This window comes from Emys orbicularis, chromosome 2 (genome assembly GCF_028017835.1).
Source record: "Emys orbicularis isolate rEmyOrb1 chromosome 2, rEmyOrb1.hap1, whole genome shotgun sequence".
Lineage (NCBI taxonomy): Eukaryota > Metazoa > Chordata > Testudines > Emydidae > Emys > Emys orbicularis.
This window is the reverse complement of record NC_088684.1, coordinates 76,014,754-76,040,354: the sequence shown is the minus strand read 5'-3', so window position 1 is coordinate 76,040,354 and position 25,601 is coordinate 76,014,754. Positions and strand designations below refer to the sequence as shown.

The following is a 25,601-nucleotide window of genomic DNA, read 5'->3' as shown; positions in this document are numbered from 1 at the left end:
AAACTTGTTTTGAATATGGTTTGGATTGAGTGCCTTCAAATACTTTGATTCCATTGAAATGGAAGCTCTTGATAGCTCCGATTCTTTATGAGCTATTTCTCAGGTGTGTTGGCAGCAAACTGGGTGTCACCTTGGGGTCTGACCGATTTTCCTCTCCAGTCAGTTTGGTGATTTTGTTGTGGCCTCAGCTGAGTTAACTGCTTATAAATATTCCATTACCTGGCTCTCAAGTTCCATCATCTACCTGGAGATGGATCTTTAATAAATTGAGAATCTTTGGGATCACCCTGATGAAACCCCCTTTCAATTCATAGCTTTAGACTGTGCCCAAGAGCCCTACCATCTATTTGCCGGACTCTGTGTATTACATAATACGTAGCAAGATCTCCTTCCTATTGTTCACTTTCATCCATTTTATTTTCTGTTTTCTCCATGTTCTCTTACTTTGAAATAGTAAACCTTTGATCAACTGATGTACTTAATCATGATCAGATGATGTGCAATTCCAGATATATTAATTATTTGCACTTTTAGAAAAAACATGATTGTCACCTGATGAATCTGACTCCAGTGGTCTTATCTTGTGGTGACTATCTCTTTTCCTGCTCTGAGATTAAAGTGGCTGTGGTGATGCTAACCAGTTGTTACCTCTAGGCACTGGCTTTAGACCAGTATTCTCTGAATTTTAATGCTGTTTAAAACTCTTAATTAAATGCCAAAATAGTCTCACTGATTTCCCTTTAATATGGATTACTGTATCATCCTCTGTGTACCTTTGATGGCTATATTTAATTTCAAGACTGGCTGTCAGACTTTACCAAATAATTCCACACTAGCCAATTAGAAGCACTTTCAGTACAGTGAACACCTTTACCATCAATCTGATACTTTCCATCGGGGTCAACAACATGTCTGTACACAGAAAAATTGAGGTCCGTGATAATTTTTCAAAAAATTGAATGACTGAATGACATAACCTCCCCCACCCCCCAAGTCCGTCACTAAGTACGGTAATTTTGTCAAGTGTCTGTCACGCAACATGGTGGTGCTGACCCCTGCTTTCCATGTAACTGCAGTCTTGGTGTCTTGCTGTCTTTAAAACAGTGGAAAGACCAGCCAGTTGTGCAGGCTGTTATCATCTTAGACCCTGTGATCTTAAGGCTTTCCTTTGTTGCAAGCTTCTTCATCCACTGTTCTCTGAGCCCATGGGAACATCTTTTAAGTCATAATATCAGAAATATTATTGCCCTATGCCTTTACTGAATACATCCCATTAAAAGGGCATTGTCAGATTAAAAATAATGGGGTAGATTCAGCGGATTAATCCCTCCTCCTTTTTATTTCCATTGTATCTCTTCCCCTTCATTAAAATTATTAGGACGCCTGGTTTTGAGTATCGTTTCTGTGCTGATTATGTTCAGCTTTCTCTTGCATTTCCTAATTCTTCAGCTGATATATTTTTTCTATATTACAGTATTTTTCTATTATGTATTCTATTTTTCCTATATTCAGGGGTGTTGGAACAATTTTTATAGTGGGGGTGCTGATCCTGGAAACTATGTAGTTTGGGGTCTGTTATTGCTACTTCAAGCCAGGGGTATGGCAGCAACCCCAGCACCTCTATTTCCAGCACCACTGCCTATATTACTAAGTGATTGGTAGACATTTTATGTCGAATGCTCCAGAATGTCTTCATATTTAACAAGGCTAAAAACAAGGTCCTCTTACTGGCTTTCAGTTGTACAGTACCTTTCCCCCTGCCCCCCTCCCTTTCTTGAGACTGGCTTTGCTTTTCCATTCAAGAGACTGGGAGTTCTTTTTGGTTACTGATTACTGATTGATTTTTATAACATGATTGTTATTTTATAGTCAACAATGCCATCTATTCAGAATTCCTAAAGTGTGCTACTAAAAATGTTGATTCATTCCATGATTATTCCATACTTGGAGCTGTTACAGTGTGGACCTAAATGAACTTCCTATTTCCTCTGTCACCCTCTGCAAATTATTCAGAACCATTGCTTGCTTAATTTCCTGATATCCTTCGTTCTTGCACATCACTCATTTGTTTATTCAGTTACATTGTCTTCTCATTAAATTGAGGATGGAGATCAATCTTCTGTTATTGGGATATGGTTCGGAAGACCATCATACCCCTCCTACCACCACAGCCTAGCATTTGTGTCTTCTCCAGCACTCTGGAGTGTCACATTGCTGCTGGTATGGTCACCCATTGCCCACTCCAAAAGGTGCTCAGTATTCTCCAGCCCCATTGTCTTTGTTCAGAAATGAGAGTGCAGGATCATGCTCTTTTTATATTTTCTCTCAATAGCTCTTGTTTCTAAATTCAGTTGTCATTTTTCAACCTAAACCAATGACTTTTATAATTTTTTTTACCAATTGTCCGCAACTCTTAGCTGTGTTTTAGTTTTATTTGCCTGAAGCAATAGAATTATATGTAAATTAATATATAATATTTTAGGTAAGAAAGGGATTAAGAAAACATCCTAAAATGGAAGTGTAAGCAAGGGCCCACACTGTGACTTTTTACACTTCAGTCACTTAGAATACAAAGATTATAAACGCCTCGTTTATTTTGTATTTAAGAATGTTAAAGATTTTTTTATTATAGAGAAATCTGATGAGTTGTGTATGCATAGACCTAAATATTAAAAAACTGAACGTTTATCATCTTAAAATAATGCTGCTTCATATGCTTCTGAAATAGAATGGAATCAAAAACAGGAGCTTGCCACTGATATTTTCTTACTTTGTGTAGTAGACTCTTGATTGGAAAATAAATGAGGATGAAATGGGATTTTTTAAATTTTCATTGCAAAAACACATGAAATTATTAGAAGTTTCTAAACAGAAAAGAAACAGTTCATCAGCTGGAGGCAAGAATGAGTGTCTGAAATGCAGCTTTTCCTGCTAATTTAGGCAAAAGTGATATTAATAGAAATATTTTTTCTGAACTGTTTTTAAATTTCAAACCAAAACTGTTTTCATTGAATTTAAACAATTCTCCTGCAATACTTGCAGTGCTACTATTGCAGCATTGTGCTGGCATATGAAAATCAGAAAGGGAAATGGAGTATAAATAAAAGTGAAACCAAATAGTCTGCATTTTATGTGCAATTTGAATAAAATGCCAAATGGTTAAATAATAAAAAGTAAATTGCATTTTTTAAATTCCTGAAGTTTTACTAATCAAAGGTAATATAAGTAATACAGGTAAGGAAATTTGTTTTCCTAAATATATAAAGCCAGATCCTCAGCTAGTGTAAATTGGCATCACTCTGTTGAATCTACCCCATTATTTTTTATATGACAATGCCCTTTTAATGGCATGTATTCAGTAAAAGCATAGGACAAAAATCAAGTCATTGTTTAATTCTGTCTGTGATTACATGACATTTTAACTTAAGTGGTTTGTATTTTAGGTTGGGAATGTCAAGAGAAGAATCTATGAAGCTCACTTCAGTACAGAACAGTGATGAAGATGAGAGTAGTTTGCTGTGTGGATCTTCTGGTATACCTGGTCCTTCTAAACAAACAACTTTTGAGGACCATGAACAGAAAAGCATGAAAATTCCACCTCTTCCTGAAAGAGATTTCTGTCAGTCTCTTTGTAATGTGGAACAGGTTCCAGTCAAGGATCTAATGGCAGAATCAGATTCAGAGGATATATTGGTACCTGACGAATCTGTAATTCAGGAAGAGATTGCTGAGGAGGTTGAGACAAGTATCTGTGAATGCCAAGAGGAGAACCATAAAACAGAACATGAGTTTTCTGAGGAGCCAGTAAGCCCAGCTGGTACTAATGAAGAAGTAGAAGCAGTGCCACTTGCAGACAACTCAGCATCCTGTGTTGTGATGAATGATGTAGTTGATACTTTGTCTCACATTGAAATTAAAGTGGAGTTGAAATCAGAATGTCCTCAGGAAGAAATGTCAGTTGTGATTGATCAGCTGGAGGATTGCTTATCACCTGCACAATCTGCTTCATCTACGAACTCTGTCAGCGATACAGCAGAGAGGGATTCTGAGTCTACAAAAGAGCTAAGTGCTCCAGAAACACAAAACTCTGCTCTAGAAGGCTCATTGTTCACTGATGGAGGCATTGCTGTTGATATGGAGCTACAGAGTGACCCCGATGAACAGTTATCTGAAAATGCTTGTATTTCTGAAACTTCCTTTTCCTCTGAAAGCCCAGAGGGACCTTGTATCAGTATTGCCTCTCCAGGAGGTGACACACAGTCCACTTCAGAGGAACCCTGTACTCCAGCATCTCATGAAACGGCTTGTTCATCTGAGGCAGCCAGCAGTGAAAATATTGAACCTGATAGTCAGCAAAAGACCATTGAAGAAAGCCTGCACACACCTTTAATGTCAGAAATATCTCCAGTGTCCACTTCACCTGTAACCTCAGAAGCATCTCTGACATCAAACTTACCTTTGACATCAGAGGCATCACCAGCTTCTAATTTACCTTTAACATCAGAAACCTCTCCAATGTCTGATTTACCGTTAACATCAGAAACCTCTTCCGTGTCTTCTGTACTTGTAGCTTCTGAAACATCTATGGCAACCAGTTTACCTTTTCTGTCAGAAACATCTCCAATTTCTAATTCCCCACAGAGTGAAAGACTCATTCTGCAACAAAGGAAATCACCATGTTTATCTGAAGAATCCCTCTCCCCTTTAAAAGAAGAAACTTCAACCATTCCTAAGGCATCTCAAGAGGAAAATCTTATTGCGCAAGAGAAACTGATTCAGAGTACAGCTGAAACTATGAAAATGGGTCCTCTAGCAAATATACCCGAAAGTTCAATATTGGAAGAGCCCCAGAGCAAAAATCTTACTCATCAATCATGTAGATCACATACTGAAATTGAGAAATCTTATATTGCTTCCATTTCAGAACTCTCTTCTCAAGAAGTGATCAAAATTAAAAATCATCATGTTCAGCAAAGAGTGGAAAAGAAAGGTGTGCTCTCGCCATTAGAGATATCTGTCGTATCAGAAGGGACGGTGGGCAAAAGCACTGAACTCCTTCCAATTAAACCACATGATAAAGTATATACCTCATCTCTAGAAAAGACTTCATTCTCAGAAGTGTGCAGAAGTAAGTCACACAAACAACAAAGCAGTGCACAGATACGGCTGGAGAGTTCCCATTCTTCTAAGTTATTAGAACCCACAAAATCACCTGAAGTAAGAATTGAAAATAGAGATGCAGAGATCCCAAAGCGAAAGACTGCAGAGCAGCACAGTTTTGGAATCTGTAAAGAGAAGAGAGCTAGAATAGAAGATGATCAGTCTAATCGTAATGCTCCATTGACGAGTCCATCCGAGAAAGAGCAGCCACCTAGAGAAGAGCCCCGAGTCCCACCCCTCAAGGTAAAGTGGTAGTAAATGCCTACTGAGTCAGAAGGCTAAAGATGAGTTATCTGCTGATTGCTTCTGGATTTGTTTCTGTTTCTCTTAAATGTTTGGTATAGGGAGAGAAAGATAAGCAATTTCCAATACCTCTCTTTCTGTGTTGCACAGTTTGAGTTACCTCTTTTTTGTTGCAAAGTTACTTTCATGTAAGGGAAAACAATCCAAATATATATGACTTAAAAATAAATCCATGGACTTTTCCATTGTTTCTTAGTATAGTTGCTTATTCCCCAGTCTACAATATTCAAAATTAAGCAAGGGCCTGCTCGCTCACCGTCTGTTTTTCTTTCTAGTTGGCTTCCCCAGGGAAGTTGAAATAGTGAATTTGTTACATCAGAGTCATTTTTGTTATAACTGGTCAATTCCTCAGTCCTGCAAAGGGATCCAGATTGAAAGCAGAGAGGCTCTATATGCAGTCAACAGTGTGCCCTTGTTGCCAAGAAGGCTAACAGAATTTTGGGCTATATAAGTAGGAGCATTGCCAGCAGATCGAGGGACGTGATCATTCCGCCCTCTCCGGCATTGGTGAGGCCTCATCTGGAGTAGCGTGTCCAGTTTTGGGCCCCACACTAAAAGAAGGATGTGGAAAAATTGGAAAGAGTCCAGCAGAGGGCAACAAAAATGATTAGGGGGCTGGAGCACATGACTTACGAGGAGAGCCTGAGGGAACTGGCATTATTTAGTCTGCAGAAGAGAAGAATGAGGGGGGATTTGATAGCTGCTTTCAACTACCTGAAAGGGGGTTCCAAAGAGGATGGATCTAGACTGTTCTCAGTGGTACCAGATGACAGAAAAAGGAGTAATGGTCTCAAGTTGCAGCGGGGGAGGTTTAGGTTGGATATTAGAAAAAACTTTTTCACTAGGAGGGTGGTGAAGCACTGGAATGGGTTACCTAGGGAGGTGGTGGAATCTCCTTCCTTAGAGGTTTTTAAGGTCAGTCTTGACAAAGCCCTGGCTGGGATGATTTAGTTGGGGATTGGTCCTGCTTTGAGCAGGGGGTTGGACTAGATGACCTCCTGAGGTCCCTTCCAACCCTGAGATTCTATGAGTAACGGCCTGTGCTTGCAGATCTTTTTGCAAGACTGGGACACATGATGGCTTAACTACAAGATTTCCCTGTACAGTTAGGAGGCAGAACCTTAGCTGTAAGGGAGAAAGTCTTCGTGAGAATGCACATATCTTTACTAGCAGCAAAGCAAAGGCGGCAAAATACTAGCTAGATAAATTGTTTTGTACACATTTGTCTTTTTTTAAAAAGTTTGCTCTGTTTGGAAAGTTCTTCTTTTTAACATGTGATGACAATAGATTTATTTAGTCTGTTTTGTGATGTCTTGTCGATCTTAGTTTTGTACATGAGGACATTGGCCAAAACTTAGGTCCAGTCTACTTAACTCAACCTACTGGCTGTGCAGTGTGAGTTCCCAATTATTCAGAGCTGTCCCTTTTTTCCATTTATTTGTAACTGCTATAGTCATTGAACATTGCTAATCTGGCCAGGAGGGCAAATACAGTAAATGTTTCAATCACTAGTACTACAGCATGGACCAGCTAACAGTTGTTGATGAGCAAGAATACAGTTGGAAGCTAGTCCAGTCTAACTTTAGTGGTATTCTTGGGTTTTTTTGTTGTTTTTTTTTGTTAAAAGACTCCAGCCTCATATATGGAATTCTAATCACGATCTAATTACAAAGAAAAGTAGATCACTAGGGAGAAAAAGGTATCATAATTATAATTTTAAAAATTAACAATCAAACAATAGTTACCATTTTATCAATATTGATGTTGCAAAGTAGGGTTGAAAAAGATCTGCTTTTGAGCTGGAAAGCAAAATGTTTCAAAGTAGTGTTTTAAAGTAGCAGTGTACTTTAAGAAATGAGTTAATAACACTTACATTAACACAACTATTAAACTAACCGATGTTTTTAAAAAAATTAGAGGAGGAACAAAATGATTCAAGAGATTAGTTCTAGATGACAGAACCTTTTGTCTGTAGGTTGCTAGTTCAAACCCAGATGAAATCAGTAGTTTTGATTTTTGGTCACTATCTGCTGGGTATTCATTGGTATATGTGAAATTAGTTTGATCTCATTCCATTTCCCAGCTGAGAAGTTTCGACATTACAAAACCACCACCATAACTAGCACTAATTGGCAGATTCGGCAGACAGGCCAAGAATTGAATTGGCACATATAATGAATTGCTCTTTCCCTCAAGGTCAGGGTTGAGGCCCGTTGGCAGAGCTGTGTGGGGAAAGTTATACTGACACTGTCTGTGCTGTACTGTGGAGATAAATAAAATGTATATTACTACAGCACTGGAACTTTGAGTTCCACTGCTTTCTAATAGAAAACCAGATTCTTTCAATCCCACACTGCATCATCAAATTGGTCCCCTGCTGGGGAAATGGCAGCTCCTACCAACAGAGACAGCCCCAGAGACATTGAAGGGAGATACTGAAACAGCAGCAGGCATTTCTAAAATTTATTTTGGAAAATCATGTGTTAATCATTTCTTTATTTAATCAGTATTTAGCTCTGTTAGATGGTGCCACTGATAACGGCTACCTTTCCTTATAAGAATGACCCTGCCAGTGTCCCAAACCATAAGGGCTCTTTTGTAGCTTTGACTTCCCTTAACTCACATTTATCACATGGCTACTTTTCCTATAAATGTTACATAGCTCATCTCTCTGCTACTCTCCAAATGAAAGTCACCTCACTAATCACTGAGGCCCCACTAACCTGGACAGCTGAAAAATGTGTCTATTTTAAGAGGTTAAAATACTATTCTGCCTGGCTTGATGTGTTTAATAGAAGTGCATTCCACTGATTGTTGTTGGAGCTTGTCTTGGATATGACCTCATGACTCTTACACCCCAATCTGCAAACACCTGTGCATGTGCTTATGTTTACAAATAATATGAGTCATCCCATTGATTTCAGTGAGATCATTCATGTACGTTCATTAAACACTTTATAAATATTTGCAGGATTGGGGTCTCAATACACAGTAGTGAGCAGGTGATGCACCAGAAAGATACTACAGTGGGTGTCCTAAAATTAGGGCGCTAGGGAGGGAAAAAGACATTTTTGTGATTCACCCCTTTTAAGTCACAGTTAGAGATTGATCCTTGGTATGGTATGAATTACAGACTCAGAGGAATTTCAGACTCCTCCTAGCTGGAGGAAAGGTTTTTTGGTTGCATTTGATATTACAATAAATGTTTGGTGTAACGAGGGAAAGGTTAAGTAGTTACCAAGGCCTGAATGCTTTGGAGTGAGGAGCAAAACCACTATGATTATTATTTTTCAAACATTTGCAGTATGTGTTAACTAGGAAGCCCTTTTCCAGTCCCATTGCATTGGACAGGTTGATCTCCAACTAGATACAATGGAGATTAGGAAGGTGTGATGAATTATATCCGATAACCATTATATTTTATCACATTCGGTCAACTTTCCTTCTCAACAAAAGGGTAGGTCTATGGAGGCAAATTCAAGTACTCATTACTTCTGTTAGAGAATGACAAAATAGTAAAATGAACATATCGTTAACTTTTAGCATTTTTCTGTGCAACTACCCTGCATGGTAATTCTAATCATGGAGTTTAAGTCCAGAAGGGACCACCTGATCATCTAGTTTGACCTCTAATTCGCTATCATGCTCTGAACCTTTTAGGAGACAGCAGAGAAATGTTATATGTATGATACCCCATTAAAATTGTTTTCTTTTTTCTTCTTTTAGATTCAACTTTCAAAAATTGGGCCACCTTTTATTATCAAGAGTCAACCTGTTTCAAAACCAGAACCTAGGGTTTCCCAGAGTACATCAGTCAGCAGCGGGAGGAACACTGGGGCTAGAACTCTTGCAGATATCAAGGCAAGAGCTCAGCAAGCTAGAGCCCAGAGAGAGGCTGCAGCCGCAGCTGCTGTGGCAGCAGCTGCAAGCATAGTCTCTGGAGCAATGGGGAGTCCCTGCGAAGGTGGGAAGACAAGAACACTGGCACACATCAAGGAGCAAACAAAGGCCAAACTATTTGCAAAGCATCAAGCCAGAGCCCATTTACTCCAGACCAGTAAAGAAGCAAAGTCTCAGCTCAGTTCAAAGGAAGGTCCTTCATCCGTAGAGACCTCGACTCCTGATACAAAGATTGAAATTTCTACTGGTGTCATTATAGTTAATCCTAACTGCAGGTCTCCTAGCAACAAGTCTGCTCACCTCCGCGAGACTAACACTTTACTGCAGCAGTCACTTAACACAGCTGCATTGCCAGAAACTGCTACGGACATATCTGTGCACAGTTCTGATGAAAACATACCTATGCCACATTTGTGTGAGAAAATTATCTCATCTACCTCCACTGAAAGTAACAATGTGCCAGTGCTTTATAGTAAAAATTCAGTCCCTGCGTCTGTTTGCAGCACTGCTATGTCGGGAACAATTCAAGAACTTCCCTTTGCAAGTTCTCTAGATAAATCCTCTGTTTTAATGTCTGTTGACAGTACAAACACAACAATTTCGGCTTGTAATGTAAACATGCTGAAATCCACCCAAGGGGTTGATACTCCATGCATTGCCATTGTACCAAAATGTATTGATAACACTATTGTTCCAACCTCAATAGACAGTACAGTCTTATCAAATTCAATTGATGAGAAAAGGTTGCCAGTATCAAGTAGCAGTGCAAATAATGCAGTCTCCAGTCAATATACCACTGTGCCGACTTCGTCCATTGCAAGTAATTTGCCAAATCATCTCCCAGGTAGTTCTGTACTGATTCCCCCAGTGGGGACTACTGCTAGATTTTCTTCTGATAAGATAGCCATAACTGGATGCAGTGAGCAAAGTACTATATCCATTAACACTACTGTTAGAGCGGCTTTAAGCTGCAGTGATGCGGTTGCAGTAGTAGATTCTGTTGCAAGGCCACCCATTTCAATGTTTACTGGTAATATGGTGACAATAAGTTCTTACGACAACACTGCTAAATTAAGTGCTGACAACTTGGAAAAAAGTTCTGGACCACGAAACCGAATAGATCTGTCCAGTAAATCTCAGCCAGTGAACTTTACACAAACAGCTATGAACAGGTCTATACCTTGTAAAGTCATTGTTGACCACACTACGACATTAAATTCCAGTTTGTCACTGGCTGCTTCCATTGAAAATGCAGAAAACAGCATAGATCTGCAGAGCAGACTTGTGAGGGCAGAAACTGCCTTACAAAATATAGCATGTCCTCAGGTGTCTGTAATAAGCAGGCCTGAAATAGTCAGTAATGAAAGCCTTGAGCACAGTTCCAGCTTCATAACTGTTACAGCAAAGCAAGAGGGCAAAACCTTGCAGGCAGCTTGTACAAGTCTTCAAGAAGTGCCTCTTACTCCTCAAGATAAATTAATTGAGGTTGTTGCCCCCAGCAAAGGTTTTGTGGAGCAGTTACGAGGTCCTTCAGCCTTTAAAAGTGAAGCAGATGCTGCCTGTGTCAATCAGTATAACACTAATAACAGAATTTGCTGGCATGATGAAGAGGCAATGCACACAGACCAGCCAGTGGTCAGCCATCTTAACCCAAATAAGCATAAAGAATATACAGAGCAAAACTGTTTAAAAAATGTCAAAACTGAACCTTCAAGTTACACGCAAATGTCAGAGTTGCAGTCAAGGAGTCTTATGACAAGCATCGCTGTTCCTGTTAAATCAGAAACTACCGAATCTGACAAGTGCTTTAGGATGGACACTGAAGATTTTACCGGACCTGAAATGCCTAGCCAGACTGCAGAAATAGCCACAAGTGCACAGCCGACACAAACCTCCAAGACATCTGTTACAGATTCCCTGGAGGACTCTTTGTCATTGACAACAGAAACCCTAAAAAGAGTTACAAGTGCTGGAAGCTCTAGCTGTCGTTTGTCATCAGTTGAGGCCAACAATCCTCTAGTGACACAGTTACTGCAAGGCAACCTGCCTTTGGAAAAAGTGCTGCCGCAGCCCAGATCAGGAGCCAAACTAGAAATTAACAGGCTTCCCCTGCCTTTGCAAACTACCTCAGTGTGTAAAACATCAGCATCTGAGAGAAGTATGGTTGAAAATCCTTCCAGCTCACCCAATCCAGATGGTAAAGGATTTACAGCAGGCAGCATAGCCCCACTGCAAATTAGAAAGCGTGAAAACCATCCAAAAAAGCGGATGGCCAGGACTGTGGGGGAGCACACTCAAATGAAATGTGAGCTTGGGAAGCTATCAACGGACACAGATGTTAAAGTGGCTCCTTGTGTGATCAGTTCCAACATGAATCAACTAGGGCATGGTCAGCCATTTAAACAAGAGTGGCTGAGCAAACATGCAGTTCAGAACAGAATTGCTCACAGTCCAGAGATCAAGCAGCAGAAGAGGCCACTGCCTTCATGCAGTTTCCAACAGAACTTATTTCACATTGACAAAAACGGCAGTTTTCATGCAGAAGCTAGTACCTCACACAGACAGCATTTTTACCAAATGTCCATGGCTGCAAGAGGCCCCATTCCTACGGCAGCTTTGTTGCAAACTACTTCAAAAGTCCCATCTGGCTGCAATGCGTTTGCTTTCAGTAGGCACCTGGAACAGAAGGGTTTGGGAGAGGTCAATATTTCTGCAGCAGCTCACCAGCTGAGGCTAGGAAGTGTTTTTTCCCCTAATATTCAAATTAAGGAAGGTGATGACATTGCTAGTGCCTCACAAACTCTCCAGAATAAAACATTAGTGCATCCTCCTCCTCCTCCCCCTATTCCAAACGCAGAAGTCCCATCTGATCAAAAACAACCGACAGTTACTATGGAAACCACTAAAAGACTTAGTTGGCCTCAGCCAGCAAGCATCTGTAGCAATATAAAATCTGAACCTGTTTCTTTTGAGGAAGGTTTAAGCAGCAGCTGCGAACTGGGCATAAAACAAGCTTCCTACGATCAGAATGAAGTAAAAGAACAGTTAAAAGCATTTGCATTAAAAAATGCAGATTTCTCTTCCTATTTACTTTCTGAGCCACAGAAGCCTTTTACCCAATTAGCGACTCAGAAAATACAAACACAGCACCCACAGCAGCAGCAACTCTGTGGAAATTATCCAACTATACACTTTGGTAGCACAAGCTTCAAAAGGGCAGCATCTGCGATTGAAAAATCTATTGGAATTTTGGGAAGTGGCTCAAATACTGCTACAGGTCTGTCTAATCAGAACGTTCCGATTCCGGTTCAGAAATTTGCTGACAGCAGCAATGCAGATGAACTGGAACTGAAATGCTCTTGCAGGCTGAAAGCCATGATAGTGTGCAAAGGCTGTGGAGCCTTCTGCCATGATGACTGCATAGGCCCTTCAAAACTGTGTGTAGCTTGTTTGGTTGTACGGTAGAAACTGAGTCAAAGATGCAGTATCCCTTCTCAGCATGGGAGAGCAGAACAAAGAAGTGGAGAAATTGTAACATTTTAGGCCTTTTTTTTTTTTTTTCTGGTGATGCTTTGTTTCAGAATTTAGTTATTTCTGCTTGCATGACATTCCCTGGAAAGAAGAAGAAACCGTTAGAATTTCTTTTAAAAAAATAACAAACTTGTTACTAAGCTTCTATGAGCTTCCTTGCTGTCTAAAAGAAAAGGTATTAACATGTCATTCCTAGCTTCTATTTATTTGCACAAAGTGCAGCACACTATTTCCCCACTTATCTATTATGATAGCAGACCCTCTAGGTTAAGAATAACAGGTTAGTTGTATTCTCATGATTTCTAACTGCCGGGGTACTGCAAGTGTGGAGATAACAAGATGACTAACAAATTGAGTAAAGACTGCTTTGGGTAAAGTAGCTTGGTGTTCTGTTACAAATCACCTTCAGAGCTACTAAATTGACTTGCAATTTTTCTAATGATGATTGCTTTCTTGAATCCACCTTTACCATCCATAACTTATAGACGGTCAACCTAGCAAAAGAAAGAGAGAGACTTTAGACAGATTTAATTAAAGGAGTTTGCTCACTCCTACACAAAGCATTATGGAGGTAAGGTTTTAATTGTCAGCTCTTCTTGTTGATTCCCTGAGAATTAGATTTGTAAATGTGGTTTGATTAGCTGGACCATGTCTAGAATCTCTTGGCTTTAATGGAGTGTAGAGGAAGTAACGACTTCTCTTAGAGAGCTGAGCACCCTCTCTTTTTCCCTCTTCCCCAAACCTTCCCTGTACACCTATTGAGCTATCTATCCCAAACACATATATGGGTCAGGTCTAGGTAACAAATAGGTTCTGGATTTCAATAGCATTTCCATGGCCTAAGGTTGATCCTAAGGTATAAATAATGATTTGAGGACAGATTATAATTGTGTGTTGAGCTGAATAGTAGAAAATCAGTTATTTTCCCTCCGATATGCTTTACTATCTATTTAAATATGTTTAAGTTTTGACTTTTTAAAAAACTTATTTTCAAAAATGACTTAACACTACCTTTTTCTGTTAAAGATTTCAGACCACTTATAGTATCTTTTGGAGAGTTGGGAGTAAAGAGGTGGGGGGTTTTAAAGGGATACTGCATCTTTTAAATAATCTTCAGTATTTATCCAGTACTGTATTTATGTTGAGGACTACAGCTGCATTCCAGATGCATTAGCCACCATAACATCAGAGGACAACAGTAGTAATTTTGGGGCCCTGTCCACCTAAAAGAAAAATATTATAAAGGGATAAAGCACATGCAGCTGTTGGGGACAGGAAAAAATCTTGCTGTTGTTTTTTACTCCAGATTCAAGAACACAAAATGTGCAGTACGAGTACCCCATATGCTGACATGCGGCTGACAGCCCAAACAAATATGAGCATAGAGAACAACGTAATTTTTACCATTGCAGTAGAACCTCACTAATATATACACCTTACCATCTGCACAAAAAACAGAGATTCTTTCCCTAGTTCTCAGTGAAACATGTAATAGCAGTGAGTTGAGGTCTCGTATTAATCAGATTTTAGTATTTATACAAAACATATAACACTACACATTTACTGGTATATCCTGAAGTATTAACATGAACAATAAAACTGTCAAATGAAAAAAGTACACTATATGATCCATTATACTTGTTTGTTTATGATCTTTTCTTGCTTACTAATTTATAATTATTTAATTTGTCATTGGTCTCCCTGGCATCAGTGCATATTAGTGAGGTTCTACCGTATATGCAAATCCCATTTATTTTCTTTTGGGACCATTTTCACAAACATAAACTATACTATTCCTTTTGATTGTCTTTAAAAATTCGTTGGAACATTGTAGGAAGTACATTCCTGCCATAAGAAGTTCTGTGGTGCAACTAGAGTTCTGTTTTACTGTAGTAGTGACATCTACGTCTTAATTTTTGACACCATGTGATCCAAAGCTATTGACGATTCCATTAACAAAATTGTTGCTGATACAGTAATATATTTTCTGTATACAAAAGCACTCCTTTATGAAAGGTGAAAATCCCACAGATTTTCCACGTTTTCAAACCTTTCTGTGGAATGAAAAACAAACCAAAAATAAACCGTTGAAAAGTAATTTCCAGTGGTATGCTGATGGCTACCCAAATGGGAGCTATGTTGGTCACATGGGTAAACATGAGTATATTGTAGTCATGCATACCAAACCATATTTAAGGAGCCTTCTGTATTGGACTTATATCCTATTGCATTTACATATGGTAGAGGTAGAATTTATTCCCTTAAATAAACAGATTGGCCAGTTCTTAAAATCATGATAACCTGTATTTATATGAACCCTCTGAGAGCTCGGAATCTTTTTACTTCTGGCTCAGAATCCCTTGTCCACAGCACGTATGAGTATCTGTTTTTACTTGCAACTTGAAATATATTCTACCCATGACTGGCATGGTATTGAAAGAAAATGTAGCATCCAAAAATGTTTTATTTTGAATGACGGATGAGGGAGTAAATAATATGATATAATATGAATTCATGTCAATGGCATCTTTGTACTATGGTTGCAGTTTGCATATTTGAGATAAGATAAAATGTTATATAAAACTGCTTTGGACAAAATGATGCTAAATCATATAATAGAATTGGCCAACCCCCTCCATGGTGCCATTGCATTGACTTCTATTTGACATCAGTGGAGTTGCTTTAGGAATGAATTTGACCCACTATTTAGAAACATCTGGTGAGTGATGTAAGTGATTTATAGCCGTGGTGTAAAATTCCAAAAGCACCTAACTGATTTAGGAGCCTGAGTCTCCTTTTAATTTGAAAATTAGTCTGACTTTTAATTTGAAAATGGGACTTATGTTCCTAAATCATGCAGGTGCTCTTGAAAATTGTACCCTCCTAAGGGCTTGTCTACATTACCGGCTGGATCGACGGGCAGCGATCGATCCAGCGGGGGTCAATTTATCGCATCTAGTCTAGACGCGATAAATCGACCACCAAGCACTCTCCCATCGACTCGGTACTCCTCCAGGGCGAGAGGCGCAGGCGGAGTCGACGGGAGCGTCAGCCGTCAACTTACCAGTAAAGATACTGTGGTAAGTAGATCTAAGTACGTCGACTTCAGCTATGTTCATGTAGCTGAAGTTGCGTAACTTAGATCGATTCCCCCCCCCCCCCCTTTAGTGTAGACCAGGCCTAAGATTAGAACTGAATTTTGGATTGCTCCTGTTTTTGTCTAATTTTGTCCCGATTTCAATCCCCATGTCACTCTGTTTTGTTAGTGATCGTGCAGTTTGCACTGTTGAACATTTAAGGTTTATGCACTGAAAAGTGGTGAGAATAAGCATTACTTAAGAAGACACCTCTGTGTGTTTGTGTGTGTCAGTCCATCCATCCTTCCCGCAGGAATTTACACACATGCATTTTTGGAAAATATCCAAAGTTTTTTCCCTAGTTGCAGCACTTTTGGGAGAGAGGAAGAAATACTCTTGTGCTCCTTCCTTCCTTTTTTTTTTAATCTGCTTATTTTTGAGGTGTATCATTAACATTAGGGCATTTGTAGTGTGTATGTTTGTCTGTTCCTGTGCAGAACTAATTTTCCAGTCAGAAATTCCCTTAGTTGAAATAATATAAAAAAATTGGTGAACTGGGCACTTCATTTCAGCATTCTGTTTACCTGCTGAGGTTTAGCACGTGAAATGAATTAACTTAAAAATAAGGTTGAGCCATAAAGCAGAATAATATCCCTTTTCTTGATGAGGGCTCTGTGTTGTTAGGGTAAGCTACAGAATGTTCAGATTTTTTCAGGGTCCTGGAATTCCTTGCACAGTTTATAAACTGGTGCATATGGTGCTTTGTAATGCAGTTTCTGAAGTAAAATTATCTTATGCTGCACCTCCCTTCCCCTTACAAACACACGCACAATTTCAGAATAGTTATTGTAGCCTCTGGTTTAGCAGTTTTACCAAGGTGTGGTGAAGTACCAGGATGAACACTCAAAAGCTCAAAAATGTCATCTAAAGGGATCATCTTAGCTGACACATGCGAACGGCCCTGCTTTAAACACTGAATGACTTTCTACAGTTTTGTGACAGCAGCACAGCGGTTTTTTATCTGTGTTTCTGTAGAACTTTGAGGGAAAGCAAAAAATAATATTCAGTGTGGATAATCATGGACCTGTGTAGCTAAATGTTTCTGAATCTAAAAATCCTGTTGTCTTCAGTAATCATGCTTTTGTCACTGTAAAACCAACAAAAACATTTTTAATCTAATTTAAAGGAGCTGCTTCTTTTATAGCACATAATATTTCGCTTTGTACTATATTTGATAGTTACAGAATAATTTAGTCTGTAGAATAACTTTGTCGTATTTGTACTGTTCATGAATGTTACAAGAAAAGTGCTTTACTTTGTTGCCATAATTCTCTTGTACTGCTGTAAAATATTTCTTCTGCTTTACAGAAACCTAACTCAATTCACAATTTCAGTACAGGGTTTTTTGTGGTTTTTTTTTTTTTTTTTATTTGTCAGTATTTTGAATGTTTACATCTGTTTGACATTAGCCATTCAATGCCTTTTTAGGGCAGTATTACTCCTGGAGTGTAACAGCAATGTGAAATCAACCCATATTTAACATGCATGAGAAATACAGATTTAAGGGGAAAATCCCTAACATGCATAGATTTTTTTTTTTTCCATCAACATTTGGAGAAGTAAAAACCCTCCTTCAATCCTCTACCAAAGAAAACATTATTCCCACAGGACAAGCTCAGAAATGGTTCTCTGAATCCTCGGAAGGGGGAGTAGTTGATTTCAGTGGGGTTGCTACAATTTAATACTGTTATGCTTGCTTTGTTACCTGACTAAATGTGACTGAGTGCAAGAAGCATTTTAACAATTTTTTTTTAAAGACAGTGTTTTCTTTAGAAATCAGGGATCATGCTTTCTTTAATGGTGCTCTTCATTTTTTATTTAAAAAAACAAAAACAAAAAACATTTGTTGCCTACAAAAATGACCACTCACAAAACCATAAATTGAGTTGTCTCCATATTTTCTCTCTTCTCCCTCCCCTTTTTCCCTTCCTGCTCCCCTGAAAATAACAACATGGGCTTCAATATTAAAATATTCTGGAAAAAAATAAAGAGATAAAATATATTTGTCATATGTTTTTCTTTTATGTTCAGTGCGTTATGTGGGGTATTCTGTCTGTGCTAGTTCATTGAACATTCCAGTCAGTGAAGGAGAAACAGAAGCGGAAAATCTGTACTTTTAAAAGTTGATGACCATTTATTGTATGATTGAGACTGAGCAGTATCTGATATAGCATAGGTATGACCATATTGAAATAATGAAAATAAAACTGGGTGTTAATATTTTGAGTTTTAAGTAGAAGATTTACAGAACATACAAAGCAGATTAGCTGCATTGTCTTTCAGTGCAACTCCTAGGTATGTACTATGTATTTTTGGAAACCTGACTCTCAGCACACATGAGCAGCACATCCCCTTGTGATCTCCCCCTCCGCTTTCCCACCAACAAAGAACAACTTAAAAGTCCATACCTCAGTGGCCCTTTGATAACAGGTTCCCAGTTCAAACCTGTTACCCAATGATGAACCCAGAGTTGGCTTATAAACTCTGCTAGACCAACAGGAGATAGAAATAGAGTGGAGAATTCATTACATTACAAACAAAATGTTTCTAGAACTTCTTCCTTTGAAAGAGCTTTGCAAACATAAGCCAGTTGTTAGGGTTGAGGGATAAGAGGGTGGATAGCAAGTAATTTTTTCCACAGGCCTGCTCAAAAATGCTAAGGCCCGCACTTCCTGGATCCCCAATGCCTTGCTGCACCTTTCCACAATTATTATTAATTATTATTTGATTAGTGGTAGCACTTCGGGTCCCCAGTCATGCATCAGGGCAACATTGTGCTAGGCACTGAACAAACAAAACAACAAAAAGACAGTGCCTGTCCTAAATAGTTGTTAATCTAATGACAGTTACTGTGATTCCCCCACCCACCTGACGTGCACTCCCACCAAAGTTGTGCTTTGCAGGTTATCCAAGTCTGCCAGGGGTCTCAGCCAGGGTCTTGCAAAGCTTGGGGCTAGCCTTGTTTTATTTAATACTAGTTGTTCAGCCATAGGCTGCAATAGTTTTTATCTTAACTCTTTAGGTGAATGGAGGAATTCCAATCAGAATTTCTGTACATTTTAAGAGCTATCTGTTTACTGTTGCACCTATGTTAATTTTAAAAACCTTCTAAAATAGCTTTCTGCAAAATTTTATTTAAACTTTTTAAAATAACATTTTATAGTATTTTGTATTTCTAGAATATCTTCTGTCTGCACGTCCCACTCAGTGTTCCCCAAACAGTAATAAATTAGTCTTCACAACACTCCTTTGAATTATCCTCACTTTTACAGTTGGGGAAATTGAGCCCCAGAGAAATGAAATGACTTGCCAAGGTCACACAGGAAGTCCGCAGCAGAACTGTGAGGGAAAAATCATGTATCTTCTGCTTCCTAGTCCAATGCTTTAACCAGAGGATTATTTTGTATAAGTTTAAAATAAATTATGGATCATTTTAAAATAAAGGACAATGGGCCTTAACTGTCTGCCATAGTTAGTGGTGGGGAAGAGAGTGAGAAGGAAGAACATTTGAGTTTTAAAATAGCAGCAGTGCAGTTTAATGTTCATGGAAAACTGGGGGCGGGGGGGTTTGCCTTCCACTGCAGCATGGGTTATTTGCAGGTTTAAACTAGTATAAATGGTAACTTCTTTGTAACTGGAAGTGTTTAAATCATGATTAGAGGACTTCATTAACTCAGCCAGAGGTTAGGGGTCTATTAAGGAGTGGGTGGGTGAGGTTCTGTGGCCTGCAAAGTGCAGGAGGTCAGACTAGATGATCATGAAAAGTCTGAGTCTACAGTGCAGCAGAGGTTAATATTTATCCTGATTCTTCCAACATTGCTTTCTGTCTATCCATAGAAACGATATCTGTACTACCAGCAGATGGAGACAGGAGAAAATCTTGTGCAGATTGTCTAGGCCGGTAGAGTGCTCTTCTTCAAGTGCGTGCTCATGCTGATTCCATTTTAGGTGTGTGCGCACCCACGTGCACAGTCATTGGAGATTTTTGCCTTAGCAGTATCCGTAGGATTGGCTGTGGCGCCCCTTTGAGTGCCACGCTCATGCACTGGTATATTAGGCACCACCATCCTTATGCCCTCTCAGTTCCTTCTTACTGCCCGTGACGCTTGATCGGACCGCCTCATCTTGCATTGCAAGAGCGTTAGTGGTTCTTTACAGCCCATCATCATGCAACAGGCCAATGCCTATTAGTGACCCCCCCCCCCCGACAGCTGTTTGAAGTGCTTAGGGCAGTCCCATAGCAAGGACAAGGGCAGAATCTGTAAACTATGCTCATACTAACATAGTGCATACTAACTATTCACAAACAAATCACAGTGAAAGGGGGATTTGGTGGATGGGAGACAAATGCATTAATATTTTATAGGAATGGCTGAGCTGCTCTCAGTTTTCGTGGAAAATACTCAAGAAATTGGGTGGTGGATGCCACCCTTCTAAATCTTAAATAGCACTTTGCTGTGCCAGCAGTTCCATTTACTTCAGCTGGGCTACTCATGGCGCAAGTTAGCACTCCTGAATAAGGCATCAAAATCTGGCCCAAAGAAATTACCACTTGGCTAGTTTCTCCTGATGAATCACATGTAGCTGACTTGTTTAACTGGAAAGTTAATTGGTTTAGTCGCCCAGGATGAAGTTGGGAAAGGACGTTTAATGTTGGGTTGAGAAACTGGGGTAATGGAAGGATCATAAGATTCCCAAGAGAAATAGAGAATGTGAAAATGTGGTGGGATTGTGATGTGTAATAATTTAAACACATACACATCCAGGCATTGTTGTAGACACCAAGGGGATGTGTTGTGCACATTGCAGGGAGTATGGGCTGGAACCATGTGGGTCTCACAAAAAAAGACCCCTTCCTCAACTGGGGTGCATGTCCTGACTAGCAAATTATTATGGGGAAGTGTTTTTGGTGGGTGAGATGGCCCCTGTCATGTGCATTATCAACCATCCAGTTCCATGGGAGGTCAGGCAGCTGTTTGTAGCAGATTAGGAAGTATGGATAATATTCACAGCTGTCAAAGATCATGTAGATGGCGGGTTGGTCCATATTGTCACACATGATATTCCAGACCACTTAAACAGGTTGATCATAGTGAGTTATTGGCAAGAGATCAAATGGACAATAAAATGTACAAGATCAGTAATGATTGGTGACTTCAACTACACAAGTATTGACTGGTGAAATGTCTTACTGGGATACAATTTAGAGAAACAGTTTCCTTACATCTCAGTCCTTCCTGTTCTTAGCCTGTGTTACGTAATAGTATAGCATCCTGTGGGCTTTAATACTTGGGTCTCATTTCGGTGGTTGGATTTGGTGTGCAGATGCTGAGTGCATTGGTGCCCTGTGTTGTATAGAAGGTCAGTCTAGATGAGCTGGTGGTCTATTCTGGCCTTAAATTCTATAACTGACACCGTAAATATTAACATAATGGCACAACTTCTCTGAAATACACGAGGGGCTGCTCTTCACATAGTCCTAAGCATCAGAGCAAAATTAGCTAAAGAAGTAACTATAATACAGCCATTAAGTAATTGTGATTATAATATAATTAAGTTAAACATTTCACTAGTAGGGATTGTATCGAAAGCAATCGCACCAAACTTTAGGAAGACTACTTCAAAAAATAAGGAAGTTATGAATGAAGTGGCTGAACTGCTAACAAAAATATGCAACCTATCTTTAAAATTAGCTGATATACTGATTTTAAAATTAGCTGATAGAGGACTAGAGAATAACCAACATTGTATCTGTCTATTAAATAGGCCCTAGTTGTAATTTTGGGAATACATGCAAATCATTTCAGTATCAAGTAAATTAACTGGAGGTGAGCAGTGAGGTGACATAATCTGTGGACAATACAAAATTAGGTTAGTTGAGATTATAGATTGTGAGGGTTTATAGAATAACCTAAGAAAACCTTCATATATATATTTCTCAGTCACAACAGCAATATGGGTCTGATTCACTGCTGCTTTGCACCTTGTGTAGTTATTGATACTAGTGCAAAGTGGGTGTAAAAGGCTATCATCACAATGGTCATGCTTGATGTCCACTTTGAACTCACATTACGCTGGTGCAAATGATTATACAAGGTGCAAAGGAGTGGTGAACTGGACCCTCATACTTAGTGATGTGACTTCTGGGCAGTTGATGCCAAAGGATTGCAACTGGGAAATAAAAAAGTAATATTTTCTTTTGTGCACACAGGTATTCAGAGAATCTACTAAAAAAAAATCAAATTGTGGTGTGTGTGTTTTGATTGACTAGCTATTTGCTTACAATGTGCTGATGTTGGATTTCAATCAGAATAACTGTGCAGAAGGAATACATAATGACCAGGAATCTCTGCACACTTAACCGGTCAACCAAAGTGCAGAAAGATCACACTCATGCTGTTGATAAAAGCACAGTGCAGTAATGCCCCCTGTCAACTGGCCAAGGAGCAGCTTTTGCTGAAGAAGAAAAATTTTTGTCATTACCTAAAAGAGCAGAGCCCAGGTTTGACAGACACTGTATTGTAGAGGAAATTAATGTAAATAATACATTTTAAAAATCCTTATCTTAAAAAATCATTATGATGTTGGATGCTGAGCATTCCTAGTAAATGTAAGCGCATTTTCAGGTATGGATTTTGTTGTAAATTTGTATTTGGAAATTATGAATAGTGAGGAAAAGTTTTATACAGGTCCTGATTGCTAGAGACAGTTTTGCTTTGGGTATACTCAGTTTTGGATTATAATGTCCACTTTTAAATATTTTAAATGTCACTAGTAAGCTGTCTGTGTTTGCACCCACAAAGTAAGGCCCAGATTGTAATGCCAAAGTGCACTCCATGAGTAGTCCTATTGAATCAAATGGGGATGCCTCGAATAAGATGTTACCCAATGTGAGTAAGTTTGCCACAATTCTATCCCTAAGTAGTTGGGTGTCCACTCATCTTTATTACTAACTTCTTGCAGTTCCATTTGGATGTGAAATTGACTAGCAAAGGGTGGGTTGAAGCCTGGCTGAAAATCAGACCCATAATGCTGGACATATATAGCTTAGGTTCAGATCAGTGGTAATGGTCTAAATCAACAGTAGGGATTTTATTAACCCTTTGATACAGGGATATGGATTTCCCTGTATATGTAGAAAAACTGGAATTGCAGGTCTAATGCAGCTATGGTTTCATCATCTGTTTCATTGCATTTCTCATTAGTCTTGTTGTTTGATTACTTGTCAAGTTCGTTCTCTGAGCACAGAAACAGAAAGGTTGCTGCTTTCACTGTTTTCTCCAGAGTTACTTTTTGCTGTCTGCCTTACTGGAGATAGAGATATTTCCAATGCACTTCGGTTCTTTTTTCTTCTGACTACACATGCAGTATCTGTTAGTCTCAAGTCTGAAATGCCAAATTCTGCCTTAGAGTAGACAGGGGAAAAAGCAGAAAACTATGACTGGGGGAGGAATTGCTGACCCCACTGTGACAGGTTGCCCCCCTTAGGATGCCACCTGATGTACTGGGATAGCGCTGAGCCCGCCTGTTCTGCCAGCCATAACATCCTTTTTACCTGTTTTGCTGAGCCAAGCTATCAAGCCTCTTCCAGCACACACACAGGCAGGGCCACACCCAACTGCAGAATGACACAGACACTGAGATCAGCTCTGGGAAGACTCAGTTTAAGGGACTTGCCCCAGCACTCAGGTGTCCACCACTCTTGGAGTGCAGACCCAAAGGTATATTATGAAATCCACCTCCTCCCTCAATGTGGAGGAAGGTATGCACAGCCTCTTACCCTCCCTCCCCCCAATTATGAATTGCATGAATGGGGTTTATTTTATAAACAAGAAATAAGTTTATTAACTACAAAAAGTGAATTTTAAGTGGTTAAAGAGATAGCAAACAGAACAAAGCAAATTACTAAGCAAATAAAACAAAACACGCAAACTAAGCTTGTTTCACTAAAGAAATTGGTTATCAATAGTAATTTCTCACCCTTGATATTGTTGCAGGCAGATTACAGAAAGTCTTGAAAGGCAGCTGCACTGGTCTCCAGCTTGAGAACTTGGGTATTATTACTCACAAGCTAGACGCCCTTCCAGCTTGGGCTCAACCCTTTTCCCCCCAGTTCAGTTCTTGTTTTCAGGTGTTTCACAGTGTCTCTTTGGGTGGGGAGGCAGAAGAGAACCTCAATGATGTCACTCCCTTGCCTTATATAGCTCTTGTGTATTGCGGGAACCCTTTGTCTCCCAGTGGAAGAACACTGGCATTCCAAGGGCTGGGTCCATTACCAGGTGACTCAGACCCATGTCTCTGCAGGGCTGTGGCAGCCATTACTCGTAGGCTGTCTGGAGTGTCACAGGAAGACTAAGATCTTTCATAGTCCATTGTCTTTGCTGGTGGGCCATTGGCCCTGGCTAGCTTTTCCATTGCTGTACCTGAAGGGCTAGTTGAGGGTGACACCCAAAGTAACACATTTAAAATACAGATACATAGTTAATATTCCTAACTTCAGATACAGAAATGATACCGGCATACAAATTGGATAATCACATTCAGTAAATCATAACCTTTCCAATGATATCTTACATGAGCCATCTTGCATAAGGTATATCTCAGTTTTGTCATGTCCATATCATAAGCGTATTTTCATAAATAATATGGAATGAAACATCACAGCCACTATTTATGAATCTTTCTGCAATTTCATCTGTTTTCTGCATAATCTAAGTTTCTGACTTTTTCATGAATCAAAACATTCAAAGTATAAGTACTTCCATAGTGTCCTTATTAATGCAGCCACTTCTCATGCCTCCTTTCCTTCTCTGCTCCTCTTTCCTCTGTCTCTCCTCCATAGCTGCTTTTCTCCTTGCTACCCTTTCAAACTGTGGCCGCTTCTGTATATCTTCAGTGTGCCATGAGCCTCTTCTGTTACATATGCTTCAGCTGAGCTGGTTCCTCAATTCTGTTTTCCAGGTTTGCTGGCCTCCTCACTGTCACTCATATTCTGGAAGTGGCAGAGGGATTTGGTCTTTTAGGGTATGTCTACACTGGAATTAAAAACCTATGGCTGGCCTATGCCAGCTGACTCTGGCTCGTGAGGCTGTTTAATTACAATGTAGATGTTCAGGCTCAGCCTGAACCCCTGCTGTGAGATGGGAGGGTCCCAGAGCTTGGGCTGCAGCCCAAGCCTGAATGTCTACATCGCAATTAAGCTGCCCCTTAGCCTGAGCCCCGCGAGCCCAAATCAGCTGGCATGGGCCAGCCACAGGTGTTGAATTGCAGTGTAGACATATCATACCCTTAGGGTATGTCTATACAGCGTTTTGGAACCCATGAGAGCAAGCCTCCCAGCCTGGGTCAAATAGACTCCAGCTAGCAGGGCTCACTGTGCACTCTAAAAATAGCTGTGGAGACACTGCTTTGAAGTTGCAGCTCAGGCTCTGAAGCCTAGAGAAGGGGGTGACCTTGGCTGGGAGGTTCACCCCTGCAGGCTCAAAAATGCTGTGTAGACACATACCCTAACCTACACTACAGCGGGGGGTCGACCTAAGATACGCAACTTCAGCTACGTGAATAGCGTAG

The 25,601-nt window shown here is 39.7% G+C and overlaps 1 protein-coding gene across 1 annotated transcript in view; it reads left to right on the top strand.

Moving 5' to 3' along the window:
• Positions 1–12,828, top strand: part of ASXL3 (ASXL transcriptional regulator 3) — a 136,656-nt gene extending 123,828 nt beyond the window's left edge. The window contains exons 11-12 of the mRNA XM_065399681.1: positions 3,444–5,403; positions 9,190–12,828. Of these exons, the coding sequence (XP_065255753.1) occupies positions 3,444–5,403; positions 9,190–12,828 (5,599 nt within the window). The remainder of the gene's footprint in view (positions 1–3,443; positions 5,404–9,189) is intronic.
• Positions 12,829–25,601: the final 12,773 nt, after the last annotated feature.